The sequence below is a fragment of the Fusarium musae genome, chromosome 11 (genome assembly GCF_019915245.1).
Source record: "Fusarium musae strain F31 chromosome 11, whole genome shotgun sequence".
Lineage (NCBI taxonomy): Eukaryota > Fungi > Ascomycota > Sordariomycetes > Hypocreales > Nectriaceae > Fusarium > Fusarium musae.
Genome location: NC_058397.1, coordinates 233,770 through 250,174, shown reverse-complemented (window position 1 = coordinate 250,174; position 16,405 = coordinate 233,770). Strand labels below are relative to the sequence as shown.

Here is a 16,405-nt window from a genome sequence, read left to right as displayed (position 1 = left end):
GTCTGACTATATGTCCATCGTCGAATCATTGCACGCAAGTCCATCTGATGCAAGAATTAGCGTTATCTCGCAAGGCAAGATTGAAAAAACGCCATGTTCTTATCAACAGCTGAAAATAAAATGTCCAGTTTTGAAAGAAGGCTGCAGGTTGCCAAGACAGCCACTGGGTGAACACATCAGTCCATTTCAATATTTATGCAGCCGAAAACGCCTCTGTTGATGACAAACTTGGCTATGCCAATGAATGCTTCAATTGGAGTCCACTGCGAGCCAATTGACATCTCAATCACATTTATCACACAACGTCAAGGCTATTGATGCAGCCGACGCCATTATTGCCAGCGAGGCTGCTTAAAGTAAGCCCAGCGATTTCTCACGCAGATGGTAACCTCACATCACGAGGATAGCAAACATGTCTTACGATATCACTCTTCTCATGCGTTGGCAGAGGGTTATATCCGGCCTCTTCTATGATTCATCTCTGACATAGTCCAATGCATAACCGCAACCAACACTAACAAGACGTTGTTGTTACTGCGTTTTAGCGTCATCGATTTTTCCTGATCGCCCTGATCGGTCATCAGTAGGCTCAGGTACCTTGTCCCGGCCGGCCAATCACCACACCCCTGCAATTGCGCAATCTGACAACTCCCCTCTCTCCCCATATAACAGGTTGTCAGCAGCCACAGTCTATTGGCGGGAGTTTTCTTGGGACGCGGGGCCCGACCTGAAGCTTGCAGATGCAGAGTAAGCCCAACAGGACCGGTCAACGTGTTACAAGGCCTGGACCAGACGTCGAGGTCTTTTGTTTGTGTTTCTGACGCTCACTCACGCAAGGCTGGGATGGAGGTGAGCTTGGATCCTTCGAGGTAACGCTATCAAAAACAAGATTTTGAAAATCTTCTCAAAGCGGAAAACTCTACAGATTGTGTCTCGGAAAATAACGTGCCAAGACATAGACTCGGAGAGTGTGTGGACCAGGTAAATGGCTGTTGTTATTCTTGGCTCCCAGAGTGTAACGTCGTGTAGCCACCATCTCCGCGTTAAGGCCCGGTACCTGTAAATCCCCCGCAAAACGGTAAAGACGGTAGTGACCAAGCATATGGCGATTTAGACTACAGTTTCACCATTGTAAATACGAAGTCAAAGCGACCCGTGTAGATAAGATAATCGATCACGCAATCGGGTATGCAGTTCACGCAAGTTCAAGCCCGCGATAGTTCAACCTGTTAAGATAGTACAGAGCTTGTTTCTGCCACTCGTCGAATGAAACGCTCTGATAAGATAGCCTAATATGCGAAGCAACCCTCCAAGCCCAACAGTCAACCGGTAAGCTGACTTATAACAAAATCGCCACAACGGATGGGCTTAACCATATTTCCCGTCCCGCTTCAATAATGGCTGTCGACCTGCATTAAGACTTGTTCATGGCTGCATAAACACGAGCTGACCGGCAGATACGAGCTTATGGCTGAAGATGATTGTTTTGATTGGCAGTGGAGGGTGAGAATATTGAACAACTCAACAAGAGAGGCTTTTCAACATTCGGCCGAGCGGGATTGAGGTTGGGAGTTGGTGAGAAGATGAGGCCAACTTGGTTGATGATACGATTGAACATGTGCATCTCGCAATATGTAGTAATTGAGATTCTTATCAGAAGAGGTTGGACAGCAGAAGTGGATGACCTGTATGTAGATGGCTTGTATAAAGAGGGCCTGTGATCTCCTCATTCCAAGACTCACTCAGGCTCAACCACTGGCTCAACTCTCCTCACCACTCTTTCAAGAATATCACCACATCTCCATAGCACCTTCGCTACAACCGCCAACATGAAGTTCTCAACCTTCATCGCCCCTCTCATCTCAATCCCTCTGGTCTTCGCCAGCCCCAACCCCAACAACGACCACTACCCACCTCCCCCCAAGACCAAGACCGTGACCGCAACAGTCACCCACACCGTCACCAAGCCCATCTACAAGCCCCCAGTAACCAAGACCGAGACTGTCACCAAGAAGTACCCCGTTACCAAGTACGAGACCGAGACCGTCACAAAGTACAAGTGGAAGCCCCCCGTCACCAAGACCGAGTATGTCACAAAGTGGAAGCCCCCCGTGACAAAGTACGTGACCAAGACCGAGACCGACACCGTCACCAAGTGGAAGCCTCCCGTCACCAAGTACGTCACCAAGACAAAGACCGACACTATCACGAAGTGGAAGCCTCCTATCATCAAGACAAAGACCGAGACCGAGACCGACACTGTCACCAAGTACAAGTGGAAGCCTGCCATCACCAAGTACAAGACCGAGACTGTTACCAAGACCGTCACAAAGCAACCTTATCCCACTCACCACAAGCCCGGCAAGGACTACAAGGCCTAAGTGATCTGCATCTCTTGTATGGACAGTCTCAGAGGTTCATGTTCTTACCTCTGACTCGTCACTTCTGGCTGCAGTCCTGATGACGAGAATTGCCTCAGGCCAGGCTATGATGGATCATGATGCTACACGACACTCCTTAATTATTTAATGTCTTTATTTTGTCACTGTATACGCGCTATCACCACTGCAGGTTGAGCTAGTGGGGAGGGAGCTACCACTTGGTGGCTCCTTTAGGCGATTGGATAAAATTTCTTCTTCAGAACACTCGTTGTATAGTGGACATAGCCGCGGCATGACAGCGACTACGGTTATCTATAGACCTTATATAGCTTGAATGATATTACTGTTTACTGCAGTGATGATCCTTTTGGTGAGCTGAAGCTGACCCTGACTGCCTTAAAACCTGATGGATTGTATTGAACTGGTAGAACCCAAAAGCTTTACGCTGGAAATACTTAGCATTCCTCTTCGACCTGTTATCCAGAAATCCCTGCTTTGTCACTAGTCAATCAATTTTAACAGAGGCTGTAAGATTGGCTGACTCTTGTAGGTCGTGTTCTTCTCGACAAACCCGCTCCATTCGTAGTACATCTCAACGTGAACCCTAGTCCCTATGTTGAGTCCAAGGTCTTTATTTTCATCCCACAGTGAAATCAAAAGATCATAAGCTATCCGTCAGCACTTTGATGATTGATGCAACGCAATCATACTTCTCGTAATTGATAGGCCCCAGGCTCACATTTTGCAGCCATATTTACTCATGTAAAGCTCTAGTTTGAAACTTTCCTCACTGTACTGTAGCGCTGAGATACATATAACTAAGAAAGTCACTGGGGATCAACCGAAAATACGCACCCATCATAGCCAGCAAAATTGCCCCTGAGCCTGCAGGATTGTAATATTGTACGACTGTGATAAATTGCCAAAGTGACATGCCTAACCCAACAGTAATCCCTTCTAATACAGCCACTTATTTCTCGGCTTCCTCTTCCTTATCTTGCCTCAGCTTCTTGATCTGTTCTTCCAGTCGTTGTACTTCCTTCTCAAGTGACTCATTTTGTTCCATCAACTCTAGAATCCACCGATCTCGATCTTCTTCATCCTTCAGTCTCTGGACCTCATTCTGCAGAAAACTTAGATATGTCTTGGCCGCATTATTTGCGTCGATACCGAGATTTGATGTCCTCTCTAACAGGCTTAATATCAGCATGAAGAGCTGGGCCAGGCAATACTACGAACCTTTCGTATTCTCTGTTTCACTCGGCATGTTTGGTGGGATAGTTGGCTTGTAAGATGTACTGGCTGTGTCTAGATTCAGGGTCTGAACCGCGTGGCGGCGATATGCTTTTTGAGTCCGCCTCTTTTTACCGTTTCGGTTTTGTGTCTCATCCCATTGGTTAGCATATGATGAACCAACATGATCTGACATCTATCACCAACGCGTCACTGTCTTAGTGCGTGGTATTCGCCTATGGTCTGCAAGTGCCGCTCATTCCCATGTGTCAGGCGGTCCAGGGGCCCAAGCAGTTGGTCTGCCTAGCGCGAGGAGCTGAATCATACAGCACCTGTCAGGCTGAGGATTAAACTTTGGCATGACAGCAAACCCCCACTATTTTCCACTGACGATTCTCCTGTTGTCCGGTTGGAGGTTGGCTGCATGAGTCTATGGAGTGCGGATATGAAATCCCAGACAAGAAACTACAGTCCTTGATGGGATTATACTGGCAATATAGCCATTGAGATCCCTGTGTTAGTCACCTGCATGAGATAAGGTGCCACCATCACGGCCCAGTGACAATCTGAAATACCTGTCACATATTATCCTTGGAGATCTAAGCGTATCTGGCGAACCCATCTTCGGCCATATCGACTTCCATGAGTCAAGCCTCAAAAGGCATGGAGTCGGCTTTGGCATCCTGGATCCATAACATACCCAAACATCGGGAAATGCGGTCCGAAACGTGGCCCAGGATCCGCTTTGGAGGCATCAGCTGCCCTGATAATAAGGAAAACATTTCCCTTAGTGTCCTAGCACCAATCATCGACGATCGTCTCTTGAGCGTCAAGCCCGGGCTGAAGATAAGCTTTGAGCCATCTACCAACGTTGGCCCGTTGTCATTTGTCAATGCCCATGTCGGTCCGGCTGCCCATATGGTCAGGGACTGTGCTTTAATTGAGAGGCGTTTCGGATTAGTCGCAACGCATCTCGCTCCATATTCTTTTGATTGTAAGGGCTAGCCCTAGCTTTTATCATCCTCGTTCTTGTGCTTCGAGTCCCACTTCGTCTTTACTAATTACACAGCACAAATCTTGCATTATCTTGGCGCTGACTCGGAGGTGTTGAGTCGGTAGGTCTTTTGAATCAGTTCTAATCTGTCATGAATATGGTTGCGACGTGGAGCATGGGTATGGAGGCCGCTGATGAAGTTTCCAGATCATTCGATTCGAGTTCTCTCCATGTTATTTTCAGCATTATTCTATGCAGCCTAGGTAACTCTTTAGGGTTAGATTGCGAGCGGCAATAGCAGCCCAACGCGTGTTGGTGCCACTGCTCGGCATAGATAGTGCAGAATGCTAAAAAAAACTAACCCTTTAAGCCTTCCCATCCCTCACGACGCGGGTTTTCCAATTTTAAGCCATTGCCTGTTTCCATAATGTTTACTGTACCACCAAACAGGCTTGGTAATGGAGCTATTGCAGACGCAGACTACTTGAATCGCGCGACCTAGTTAGACAGGATATCGTAGTTTCTCTCGCAAGTTCTTACTGTATCGGTAGTGCAATGGCATCGCTTATCTCAGGAACACGTTCGAAAGCGTTGGGCTATAGTCGCCATGAAAATGAGTGCATCAAGTAAACTTCTATAACTTTGAGATCGACAATGAGCACGCATTGCATATAGTAAATCCAAAAATACTAAGATAATTGACATATCATTACTAACGCACCACATGCCCCATCAGGACTTCAAGTGGAAAAGAGAACGCAAACTTGGATACCTCTTGTGATGCGACATACCCGACTCGAGGAACTTGCTTCTCTTGTAATATATCTCCTGGAGGCAATCCTGGTCAACACACCAAAACTCCGAAGTCCTCTTGCCTATCCACATCTGCAGCTCAGTATCAGGAATGATGTCAAAGGGCTCTTGACTGCCAACAAGACCCTTAACAATTGACGCTATGCGAGCATACTTCTCCCAATTGATGATCTTTTCGTCTGAGCCTGAAGATGCTTCTCCTTCCTTGACATTCTTCACTTTGTGATATTCATCAGTGAAGACTAGTTGGCTCAGATATGAGCCCAAGAAGGGGAGGCGTGGGGCTGAGGAACTTGAGAACAAAGCTCGCAGCTTCTTGCGGTTCTCGGAGGGGTCGACGATCTGCCGTAGAGAGCGGAACGACTCCTTGGCCTGTATTGATATAGAATCCCAAGACTGCTTGAGCCTCAGTACAGAGGTGTCGTCCAGTCCTGAGGTAACAGCCACTAGGCCATCAAAGTTTCTCAACTGGAACAGATGCTGCGCGATAAGGATCCATGTTTCTATAACATAACCCCGGCCTTTAGGCTCAGCTTCGGTGAGGATGCTCTCCTTGACCCAGTTGGAGATTCTGTTGGTGAGCTGGCACATAGCCACCACGTTGGGGGCGTCTTTCGAGTTGTGAACCATCCACCTCCCGGCCAGAAGCTCTCGTGCCTTGATGCAAGAGAATACCTGTATTTGCTTGGAGGTGATTTGAGCGGCAAGAGAGTCGTGACACATATATACAATGGACACCTGATCACCACGGCTTGTAAAGAGGCTGTTCGCAATATCCATGCTCATATTTCTTCCATGTCGACAGGTCGTATCCCTTTTAATGGTCGTTATCGAGGGGGAGATACACGGACGACCCTGCTGTGCGATGCCGATGCTCTTTGTAATATCGAGGAGAAACGCTGATGATGCCGGTAAGATGTTCTGGACTTCGCATCTAAGAAAGGAGTCTAGCGATAGTAGGACACGCTGGTCTGTGCTGGGCTCCCAATTAGACTCCAGCCAAACCCTGAGGGCGTAGCAAACTTGAGATTGAATCCTGTTTCTCCGCTGCGCTTCTTCGTTCTGGGCAGCCTTGAATCGCTTAGTCAGGGCGCTTAGTAACTCCTCTGGTGTACAGAATAGCTCCCATGTTAGGAAGAAAGCTTCGACGAACTGTTCCCTAATAGACTGGAGCTCGCAATCTGTAAGGTGCCCCATGAGAGCTGGTAGGGAACAACGGGTCACTTGTGCTCTCAAGATGAACGATTGATTCTGGACGAATGTATGGTGCCCTAAAGGCTGGGGCAGTATATCATCGGGACGATGCAGTAGCTGTTGCTCCAGTTGGGTTTTAGAGCCAGAGTCTTGCAGGTCAGGGTGATGGTCCTGTCTTTGCTTTGTTTGTGGGGATGATTCACGCTCTGGGGATTCGCGAGGCGATGCTGGAGCGAGATAGGCCATGTGCTCGTGCTTGTTGGGTCCCCTAGACAAGGGGCTATCGGGTTCGTCGTTCGAAGCATCTACAGCTCTCGTAGTTGAAGATGTCTTGCTCTCATCGTCAACAATACAAGGGCTCTTGGCGTTGCTCGAGCCATGAGAGAGATGACTCTGGTGCAGCTTTTTGACGGCTGACAAGAAAGTATCAGCTTTGATCACGATCTTGAAAGCAATCGAGACGATGCCAGTCCTGTGTGTACTGTCCTTCTTCCCCTGGCCAGGGGTACCCTCCCGCATCGTTCCGAGTTGTTTCTGTAGGACAAGGACGAGGTCGTGAACGCAGATACTTATGGGGTGCAGGACCTTCCATGCGCCTATCTGGGGGTAATCGACGTCGAGGCGATATCCGAGGTTCTTTAGTTCATTTATCAGCAAAAAAAGGCGCGGTCAGTAGTTAGCCTGGCTTACCATGATACTCGAGACTTCATGAACGATGGCGTCAATGTCTCCTCCGTCAATAGGCACATCTGGGTCCAAGCCCAAGGCTTCTGAGAACTTGATAACAGCTTTGAGCAGGGGCCTCAGTGGCTTTGGGTCAAACACGTTACAGTAGTTCAGAGGCATCCAGCCTACAGTACCGCATTTCAGCAGGCTGCACTCTGTCCAGCCAGAAGACTCAACATCGTGAATTAGTTCGAGCTCTCCCTTGTCGAATGCAAGTAGATTCTCAAATGACGCGGGAGCAGGGGGGTCAAAGGGGTAAATTGTACGGACGAAGAAGGGCGCCGGCCCAGTAGACCTTACTTTTGGTGAAGACATGTGCTTTGATGTTTCATTGAGATCAAGATGGCCAGCTCACCCAGCGGTTGCTCTGTTTGAATGGTCGCGCAACCCGAGGTAAAGTCGATCCTAGGACTGATATCGTACCAGAAATAATTTGCCACGTTGTCATGATAATTTGATCGCGAGGATCTAAAGAATTGGCCCGCAGGGAAACAGCAGACTCTCGTGGCGGTCAGCCCTGGCAATGTGTGCCACTCACTAAGTTCTCTGGGATGGAACAAGGCCTCAGCATTCCGGATTTCTTGAGAATGTGGTGGCACTGGTTCCGAGTGATCTGCTACAAAAAGCCGTAAATGGTTCATGGCATGCACCTTCTATTCGATCTGGACAATATCCCACACGGGCCGAGGCTACTTTTTCAACCTAGACCTTGTTTGAGTTTTAAGACTATCATTATGCATGCAACTAAAAACTCAACGGTATTCCATCATCAAGTCTTAAGCCTGCATCGGCGCCCGTTGATGACATCCTGTGCATTAGTCTTCCATCCAACAACAACGGTGTGCCAAGCCAACACGAGGCCAAAGGATCAACCTTTTCCTCTTTAAGAATAGTCCCCTCTGTCTCCATTCAACTCTTGGTCGCCAAGGTCCAGCCATACCAAGGGCTGTACACGACGCTATAGCGAAGATGTAGTTGCATCTCAACAAGACCATCTCGTATTCGGAGCTGATCCAAGCTTTGGGGCGGTGCTATGCCTCGAGACACAACCCTGCGCAGGGTATCCATCTGGAAGTATGAGATGACATGGTGCTCCAGGCCGTTCCAATATAGAGTTATGCTCTGTCGTATCAACCGTCCCGTGAGATGCGCGGAGTCTAGGTCGGCTTCGCACGAAACTCGGAAGTCACCGAGTACGAACTCGTCATGCCATTGACGATGATCGCGCCATTCATGAATTCCAGAGGAATCGACGTCGTAAACGAAGATGGCTCCATCTTGGACGACGGATCGGGATTCTTCAGCGCGCAGTGGCCTCGACATGTGGAGGAACCGGCCCTGAAGACAGGCTTCTAATACCAGGAGAGCATCAACTGCGTTCCGGATGAAGCCCCGTGCTGTAGGTTCCATGGCCTTCAGAATTGGTTGTCTAAATCGCGAGTAAGTCGACTAGTCAAACAAAGCATATTTATGCCTAGTCAAATCTGGTCTTACGGCGATTCGATTTCTCCGCGGAGGTCTAATACGTTGCGTGGTTTACTCTAGTGTTTGTATGCCCCGTGAAGTCTCCGGGCTTCAACGTTGCTGGCTATCGCCTTTTTATAAATATTGGCAGAACGTGTTTGGAAAGGCAAACGCGGCAATTTATCGATTGATAGTTAAATCGTATGACGTCTTAACGAGACATATCGATATCTGCGGCAGCAATTACATAGAGCCAACACCTAGCATTCTTCAGAAACATCTGATCGAGTCAACAGAAGCCCTCAGGGCTTTCGCGCCTGTTCTCTTTGGTAGGTCGCTAATTCTTTCATCTGAGCCTCCAGTCTTCGTATTTCCTTCTCTAAATCTCTATTCATCTCAATCAGCTCGTCAATCCGTCGACCCTGATCGTCTTCGCCTTTAAGTCTCTGGACTTCTCTCTCTAAATAATTTAGATATTCCTCGACTTCCGTCAGAGATTTAGCCCTGGGGCAAGTCATCTCTTCTGTACTTCTTAGTAATAGGACTAGAGAAGAGACCAAAATGCTACTGGTGACGAACTTGATGTTTCTTGGGTGTTGGCTGGCATGATGGTAGACTGGTTGATTACAAGTGATGGGTTTGACAAATTAGATCTTAGCTCTTGCCAATGCTTTAGTGACAACAGCTTACGTTCTTATATTTATTTCTTCTTGACATCCTGTGGTGTTTTCCGCGAGACTCAGCCTGCATATTCGAAACATAATGAGTTATGATAATATAACTGCCTCTGCGTGTCAGCTTCAAAGCTCAACGTACTGCCCTGCAGGCTCCTGTCCGCACCATTCCTTATCAGCCGCATGCCCCCGGTGGTCTACTCGGTCGATCCCTTGGCGCTTGCAGATGAATCATACCCTCCCTGTCAGTTCGAGATTAAGCATTGAGATGGCAGTGACACTACTCTTCTCCAATGAAGATGCTTCTCAGCGCTAATGGGATGTCACTATAAGACGGATCGCCGTTTAGTTGTAAGCAGGCTCACAGAAACGGAACTGTACTGGATAATTGTGACTCGTGGCGGTGTGTTGGTGGTTGGTTGAGTCGGCAGCTAAAGCCCTGTAAACTTGGAGAGCTGGGGCCACAATCGCAACACCATTCTCAATGATCTGCATCAGATCGGGTCCCACAGCTGCATGTTGGTGCGTTAGTCCCGACAACCAGGCACCAGGCCAGTGTCCCAGGCATCATTCATTGTTGGATCCTGCGCACTCTGAAACTGCCGTTGTAGCCACAACTTGTATCAACATTCTACAAACTGTGTAACTTATACTAAGCAAGCAGATATGCCTAATACTGTCGAGCGTTTTGCTTAAACGTAGCTTCCTCAAGCATATCGCGCCTTCGGAAATACGGAAATAGATGTCCCTCATAATGTGTGCTATAGCCCTATCCACGCGATCGATGATCTTCGCTGATGTGCTCGCTGGGATTGGAAATTGGCATTGAAACTTTGATTCACGTGGACTCGCTGCTTATGCCCGTGTCTAGCTGGTAACCTAATCCATTCTGCATTGTAGGTTGCCGCGTAATGGGCAGTTTAGACTTATCTTGGCACCGGCCTGGAACCCTTGTGTAGCTGAGTCTTGTGAACTAATCCGGCCAATTTTCGGCTTCTTTTCGTACATAGTTTGAGGCCAATGGGAATGTCACTTATGGAAGAGGTCTACTGGGTAAGTAGCGGTTGATTAAGGAAAGAGATCAATTGCGTATGAAGTTAATACGACATCTATCCCTGTCTAATCCACCTTTGTCCTTTAATCTACGTTTTTGGTTTGGATTGCGAACTATGATGGCTAATCGCGTGTCCCCTCGCGGCTTCCTCATCGTCGATGAGAGATTAGTATCGCAGCGCAGACAAGGCTCCCCGGAGGCCCAGATCTCCGGAGCATACCCCATCTGAGCCCTGAATCTTCCCCATCACCTTTTCTGTCTCTCATGGCAAGAGGCTTCCGGCTTAAAGCCACTGCTTGTTTCCGTAGTGGGACACACAAGAACCTCCATTAAATCAGCCTGAATACTCGCCTTCTTTATGACAGTGCGCCGCCAAAACCTACTTCTTCAAAGAGCAACCACGTAGATTTAGGACTGACTATAGAGTAGTACTGCAAGATGCATTATACACGCTAGATACTCTTCACTATCTGTGCCAAGACGGAGATGACCTGCGCTCTGAATGCTTGCTGAAGCTGTATGTCCTCTTTAGTGTCATCCTCGACCCCAAAGTCACCCGTCAAGCAGGCCACAACCAACTCCGTGTATTTACCGCCGACTTTCGCCGGTAGTCGTCTCCGAGCTACCTTCGTCAGTCTCTCTCTGATGTTCTCCGGATTCCTCATCACGCTGAAAAGATCGCGAGGATGCTGCTGTTGAATGGCTGGCTCCCAAAGACCTGAATCATCATGTCAGTTTGACGATGTCAACGTGTTAATGTTATAGTTGGATGTTACGAACCTATCTCCAGTAGAACAACGCCTAAAGAGTATATATCATGCCACTTGCTAAACGTCATTGTTGGACGACCTTGCCTATCTGGATGCCTGTAGATGTCTCTGTCAGGATTCGTGTCGGGGAAGCCATGGGAGAAGAAGCTCTCTGGCCGACTGAAATCAAATCCCAGTATCCACGGGGTGTCTAGTGATCTCACGAGGCTGTCTCTGCCATTTCTTGGGCCATCCTGTGGTGGAGAGGGAAGAAAGAACAGAATGTTCTCGCTGCGAAAGCTTTCATGAACCCATTGCACCATCTGAAGTTGCGATATGCTCGTAGCAAGATTGTGTGCCAGATTAAACTTGTCTTGTAGTGACGGCTTGACACCTGGATCATCAAAGAGGCGCAGTAAACTCTGTGGCTGGGTTCTCGGAGCACCTGGTGATTCAAAGATGAACGCTATTTCTTGGTTTGACGGCAGAAATCTCCATCCGATGCATTTCGGAATCCGAAAGACTTGGCCTTTGGGCTGCCGTAGGAGTGCAACCAAGCCATTTAACCGTGATCTTGTTTGATGGTCTATTTCGCTGCTGTTCACCTTGTACTCACAAGTATCCTGCAAGTACGCGTTGCGACCTTTGTTGAAGGTGAAAAATCTGTCTTCTATGCGTGTTACATCTTTGCATCCGACAGTGAAATCGTCGCTAATCTCGAAGTCGTCTGCCATGCCAACAGCAGCCGCTTGAGCCAATAGCTGTAGGCCAGCTGTTTCGTCAAATCCCAGCTGTTTTGCAGCCTGATTATGCTGCATGTTCTCTAGATGTTGTAAGTTAACCCCGATTCCGGATGCAAAACTGTTAAGCTGCACTATCCGGTACAAGTTATTGTTCCGATCTGCATAACGGTCTATGATGTCCTTGGCGCTTTTTTTGTCATACAAAGACCATATCAACTTTCTGCCCAACGATACAGTGCTAGAACTCCTCTCGTGTACTTGTGTCCCGGGCTGGGAAGCCACAATAGATGTGGAAGGCGAAGGGCTGGGTGAGCGGGAAATCATGAATCGTCTTTCTCTTGAGAACCACGATTGATCAGAGCCACAATGGCGATCGAGTAATTTTGCAGCACTTTCCAGTGTGTCAAGGAGTTCCTCTACCACACTTAATATGGTCCTCTGGACCTCTTCTCCATACTGTTCGAACAGCATCTGCCCTCCATACTTCTACAGCGGATTGGCTTAAGTTCTTGTGATCAGTGATAAGAGTAGACTTACTGGAGACTTCTCAAACAACAGATACTTCAAAGCCGTAGTGATTCCATGTTCTCGTCTGATCGTCTCTGATACGTGCTTCAAGTCCTTTAAAGTGTAATGTCAGTCTCCTTGACTCTTCTCACCGAACTTTCCCGTGGCCAATACCTCAGCAAATGTGCGGATGTCCTGGATTGTTTGCGCAGTCCTTTCCCCAAGTTTTAGAAGCTGGTCAAAAACGGCGATCGCCAAACCGGCGATCCCAATAGCGTCCGCCATTTGACGTTAAGCGTAAAAGCCTCTGAAGGGTCTGTAACTGAAATCGAAAAGGTGTCAGGGTAGTGGTTGAGCAATTTTGAGGGGAACACCACGCTCGGAGCCGCACGACAAAGATGAGGAAGCAATTTGGTTCGCCAGGCTGGTTGCCTTTTGTCCATTCCTCTGCACTGCCCTGAGTATCGCAAGTGAATAATTGGTTAGACATGGGATCGTGGCCGATTCTGCCCCTCCAGTATCGAATCAAGAGGCATTTTCAATCCCCCTCCCCCTCTAGCGTACCCAAAGTGATGCTGGCGCTTAGGCCGCAGACACAAAAGCACCGACTTCGTACACGCCAGCAAATAAAAGGGGACCACATGTCGACCACAGTCATCAGGATTCTGTGTAACCTTCTCTGCTGATATTGATTGGCTGCAGCTGCTAACTTGGTGGTCAGCACGCTGACAGCCTCCCTGAATTTCCTTCCATCTGAGTTAAGTCTGGGGTTTGCGATTGGACAAGCCAAGACCTTTGATGGAAAGGGAGCGGCCAGTGGAACCTGTAGGACTTTGTCTATAGCCGCCCTCGCTGGAACATGGGCAAACACTGCCGATATGATTGTCCTACCCCGCGACCATGCATTCGCACGCAGAAGGTACACAAGAATTCTCACTAGAGTCAGATTGAACAGACTGTAAAGGTTTCCTCAATAGTTCTGTCGTTCGGCTGACGGTTCCAACTTCCTGCGTCGATGTAAAGCGCGTTTCCAGGTTACAGCCAAGCGTCATCAGGTATCCCAGATAACCCCGTTTTCCTCCTCAATGAGTGGTTCGGTAGGGCACCCTGTTTATCTCTGTGAGACAGCGTATAGCACCAGGTACCTTTGCTCATACACATCCAGTCATTCTCAGTCTGGTCCTCCCGTCCACCACCTCGGACACTCGTATCCTGTTCTGTTGGGTTTTCCCGACCCGGAGGGGGCAAGGTCCGATCTCTACAAGACCTTCTCCGCGCCATTCAGCCTCTCAACATTCGACTCACCGCTGCATCATCACTCCGAAATCCCCAAAGAGCTGGCGAGGGTGCATCATACACAGTCTTTCGATACACCGATGTTGCGACCAACGAGGCAGTTGCCGTCAAACAGATCAAATTAGCCCAAGATGCCAACAATCATCAGGCTCACCAGGACCGAGTGGAATGTGTTTTGAAGGATATTGAGGTCATGTGCCACCCGCCTCTTGCTCAGCACGAGAACATACTGACAGTTTTGGGCTATGGCTGGGGGTTACGGCAAGGTGACACCATACCATTCATCGTAACTGACTACGCGGCTCATGGAACGCTGCGCGATTATCTACAAAGCGTGGGTGTTCCCATGAGCTCCAAATTGTCCCTGTGCAGTCAAGTCGCCTGTGGCTTGAATAGGCTGCATTGGGCTGGTGTTGCTCATGGCGACTTGAAACTTGAGAACGTCCTCGTCTTTCCTAGCCATACGATAGAAGGTTCAGGGACTTATGAGACCGACGTGACCGCGAAGCTGGTAATCACACCTTTTTTTTAATCTTCTCATAACATGATACAATTTAGGCCTCGGGTTTCTAGGGGAGCGCTGATCTAGGTGAGCAGTCAGACTTCGGACACGCATGCCTTTTTAGAGACGAGCAAGGAGACGGTACAGTCCAGACTTATCGAGGCACTCTCTGGTAAGGAGCTATGGACTGAGAGCTTCGCGCCTTTGCTGATCTCAAACGCACAATTTCCAGGTATCTGGCTCCCGAACTTCGTCATGGTTCGAGTCTTAAAAGCGTAGAATTTCTGCGATGCGACGTCTGGGCCCTTGGCCTTCTATGTTTGGAGGTTATATGGGACGGTGCTAGATACTACCATCTACCTTTTGTGACCTCTCTGGACGCTTGGCCCCAGGTAACTGAAGCGGAGACGAAGTCCTCTCATGAGTGGGATCGTTCCTTCAGCTTGTGCTCGTCCATCTCTGAAGCAGCAGAAAGATCGATAGAGGATATTCCTTCTCGTCATGAGTTCCGTCCTTTGCAAAAGACAATGATCAAAGGTATACTTCGGCAGACTCTTGAGGCAGACTCGTCAAAAAGACAACACGATCTCTCAAAACTTCCATTTATATTTGGCGGGGGACTTCACCTGTCGTGAGTATTGCTCGACTCCTGCCTTTGCCTAGCTCAGTTTCTGATAGATGGTAGATGGAACGAGTTGGGAAACATTGAGGACTCGCCCCCAGCCATGCCCAACTTCCCAGAAGGAGGGTGGTCTTACGAGGTATATACTGCATGGTAGCTTCACGCATCAGCGCATGGAACATTCTGACGAATCTAGAACTTCATCCCAAAGGTGGCCAGTCAAATACCTTTTCGCCTGAAAGAACAAATGGTACTAGACGCCAAACGAACTGCCCTAACGGAATGCGATGTTTCAGCCAGAGCTGCGTTTCAAGTTGCTCTAGCCTTCTTCAACGGATTTGGAACCGATCGTGACATGTCTATTGCTATGCAGTACATGAGAATGAGTAGCTCATCAACATGCCTTCCGCTCGAGATACATCGCATGATTCTCCAAGACCGATACCATAATATCGATGAGCTGCAGACTATTGGCCAAGGCTGCGACCCTCGTCACTCCATCTTCACGAAACCGGGGGTCTGGGCGTCTCCAACAACACATCGTGCTGGCTCGTTGTGTCAGTTCCTGTCGCCATATGGCCTTAACAAACTCAAAAGTTACCCGCCACGAAAATACTGCACTTTCCCGTTGCAGAATAGTGTCAGCATTGATTGCTATCAGTCTTCTGTGCATCAGAAAGATGGCATTAATAACTGCCTCATTCTAGCTTGTCAGCTTGGTGATCTGGAAGCGCTAGTCTCTATGGCCCCTTATATAGAGAAACTTCGGCCGTGCAAACGTTCTGGCCCTACTCCTCTTCATTATCTCTTTATGTTCGATCAAGATGAAGAGACATTACAACGCGCATTAGAAATCTTGCTACCGATACACCTTGACTCCAGAGGCTCGCCCCTTGAATCATACTGCTCCGAAACCCAGACTCTGGATCAACAGCTACCATTTTCCTTAACGGGTACTCCTCTGGCCTTTGCTGTCGATACCGGTTCATTAGGAGCTGTGAAAGCACTCCTCGGGGCTGGAGCAAACCCGCTTTCTTGCAGCCCGGGGAATGATATCTCCCCAGGTCTTAGTTTTAGAAGTCCACTACGGAAGTCTATCTCCTATCATCGAGCGGATATTTTCTTGTCTCTTTGGAAATCATGTCTGGCAAACCCAGAATGGTATGATGAACTCCTAGTCGAGGCAGTAACGCCAAAAAGATGTCTTTTCTCACAACTGTGTGAGAGGTCTTTCTATGAACTATGGGTCATGGGGAATGGTAATCACCACATTGGGCGGTCAAAGATTGTGTCGGCTTTGGCGGGAGCCCTTTGGAACCTTGTCACTTCGACTACTGACTGTCAGAATTCGATATTCGCACAATACTCTGCTGCTGGAATGATAACCATTTTTACCCTAGACGGGCTGGAGGTTGCCAAAGACTTGCACCGCTCTCTTAATGATATCAGCTGT

General features: G+C 48.4%; 3 protein-coding genes across 3 annotated transcripts; 1 reads left to right on the top strand and 2 right to left on the bottom strand.

The window, feature by feature from the left end:
- Positions 1-1,829: 1,829 nt before the first annotated feature.
- On the top strand, positions 1,830-2,381 carry J7337_013130 (uncharacterized protein; the record flags this gene model as incomplete). The annotated part of the gene is made up of 1 exon (XM_044830626.1): positions 1,830-2,381. One exon carries the CDS (start codon positions 1,830-1,832, stop codon positions 2,379-2,381), a length of 552 nt encoding a protein of 183 aa, XP_044673901.1.
- A 970-nt stretch (positions 2,382-3,351) lies between these two features.
- J7337_013129 (uncharacterized protein) lies at positions 3,352-3,648 on the bottom strand (the record flags this gene model as incomplete). The annotated part of the gene is made up of 2 exons (XM_044830625.1): positions 3,352-3,569; positions 3,621-3,648. 2 exons carry the CDS (start codon positions 3,646-3,648, stop codon positions 3,352-3,354), a joined length of 246 nt encoding a protein of 81 aa, XP_044673900.1.
- A 1,692-nt stretch (positions 3,649-5,340) lies between these two features.
- On the bottom strand, positions 5,341-7,656 carry J7337_013128 (uncharacterized protein; the record flags this gene model as incomplete). Its single annotated transcript, XM_044830624.1, has 2 exons — positions 5,341-7,251; positions 7,306-7,656. The coding sequence occupies 2 exons, from the start codon at positions 7,654-7,656 to the stop codon at positions 5,341-5,343; spliced, it is 2,262 nt and encodes a 753-aa protein (XP_044673899.1).
- Positions 7,657-16,405: the final 8,749 nt, after the last annotated feature.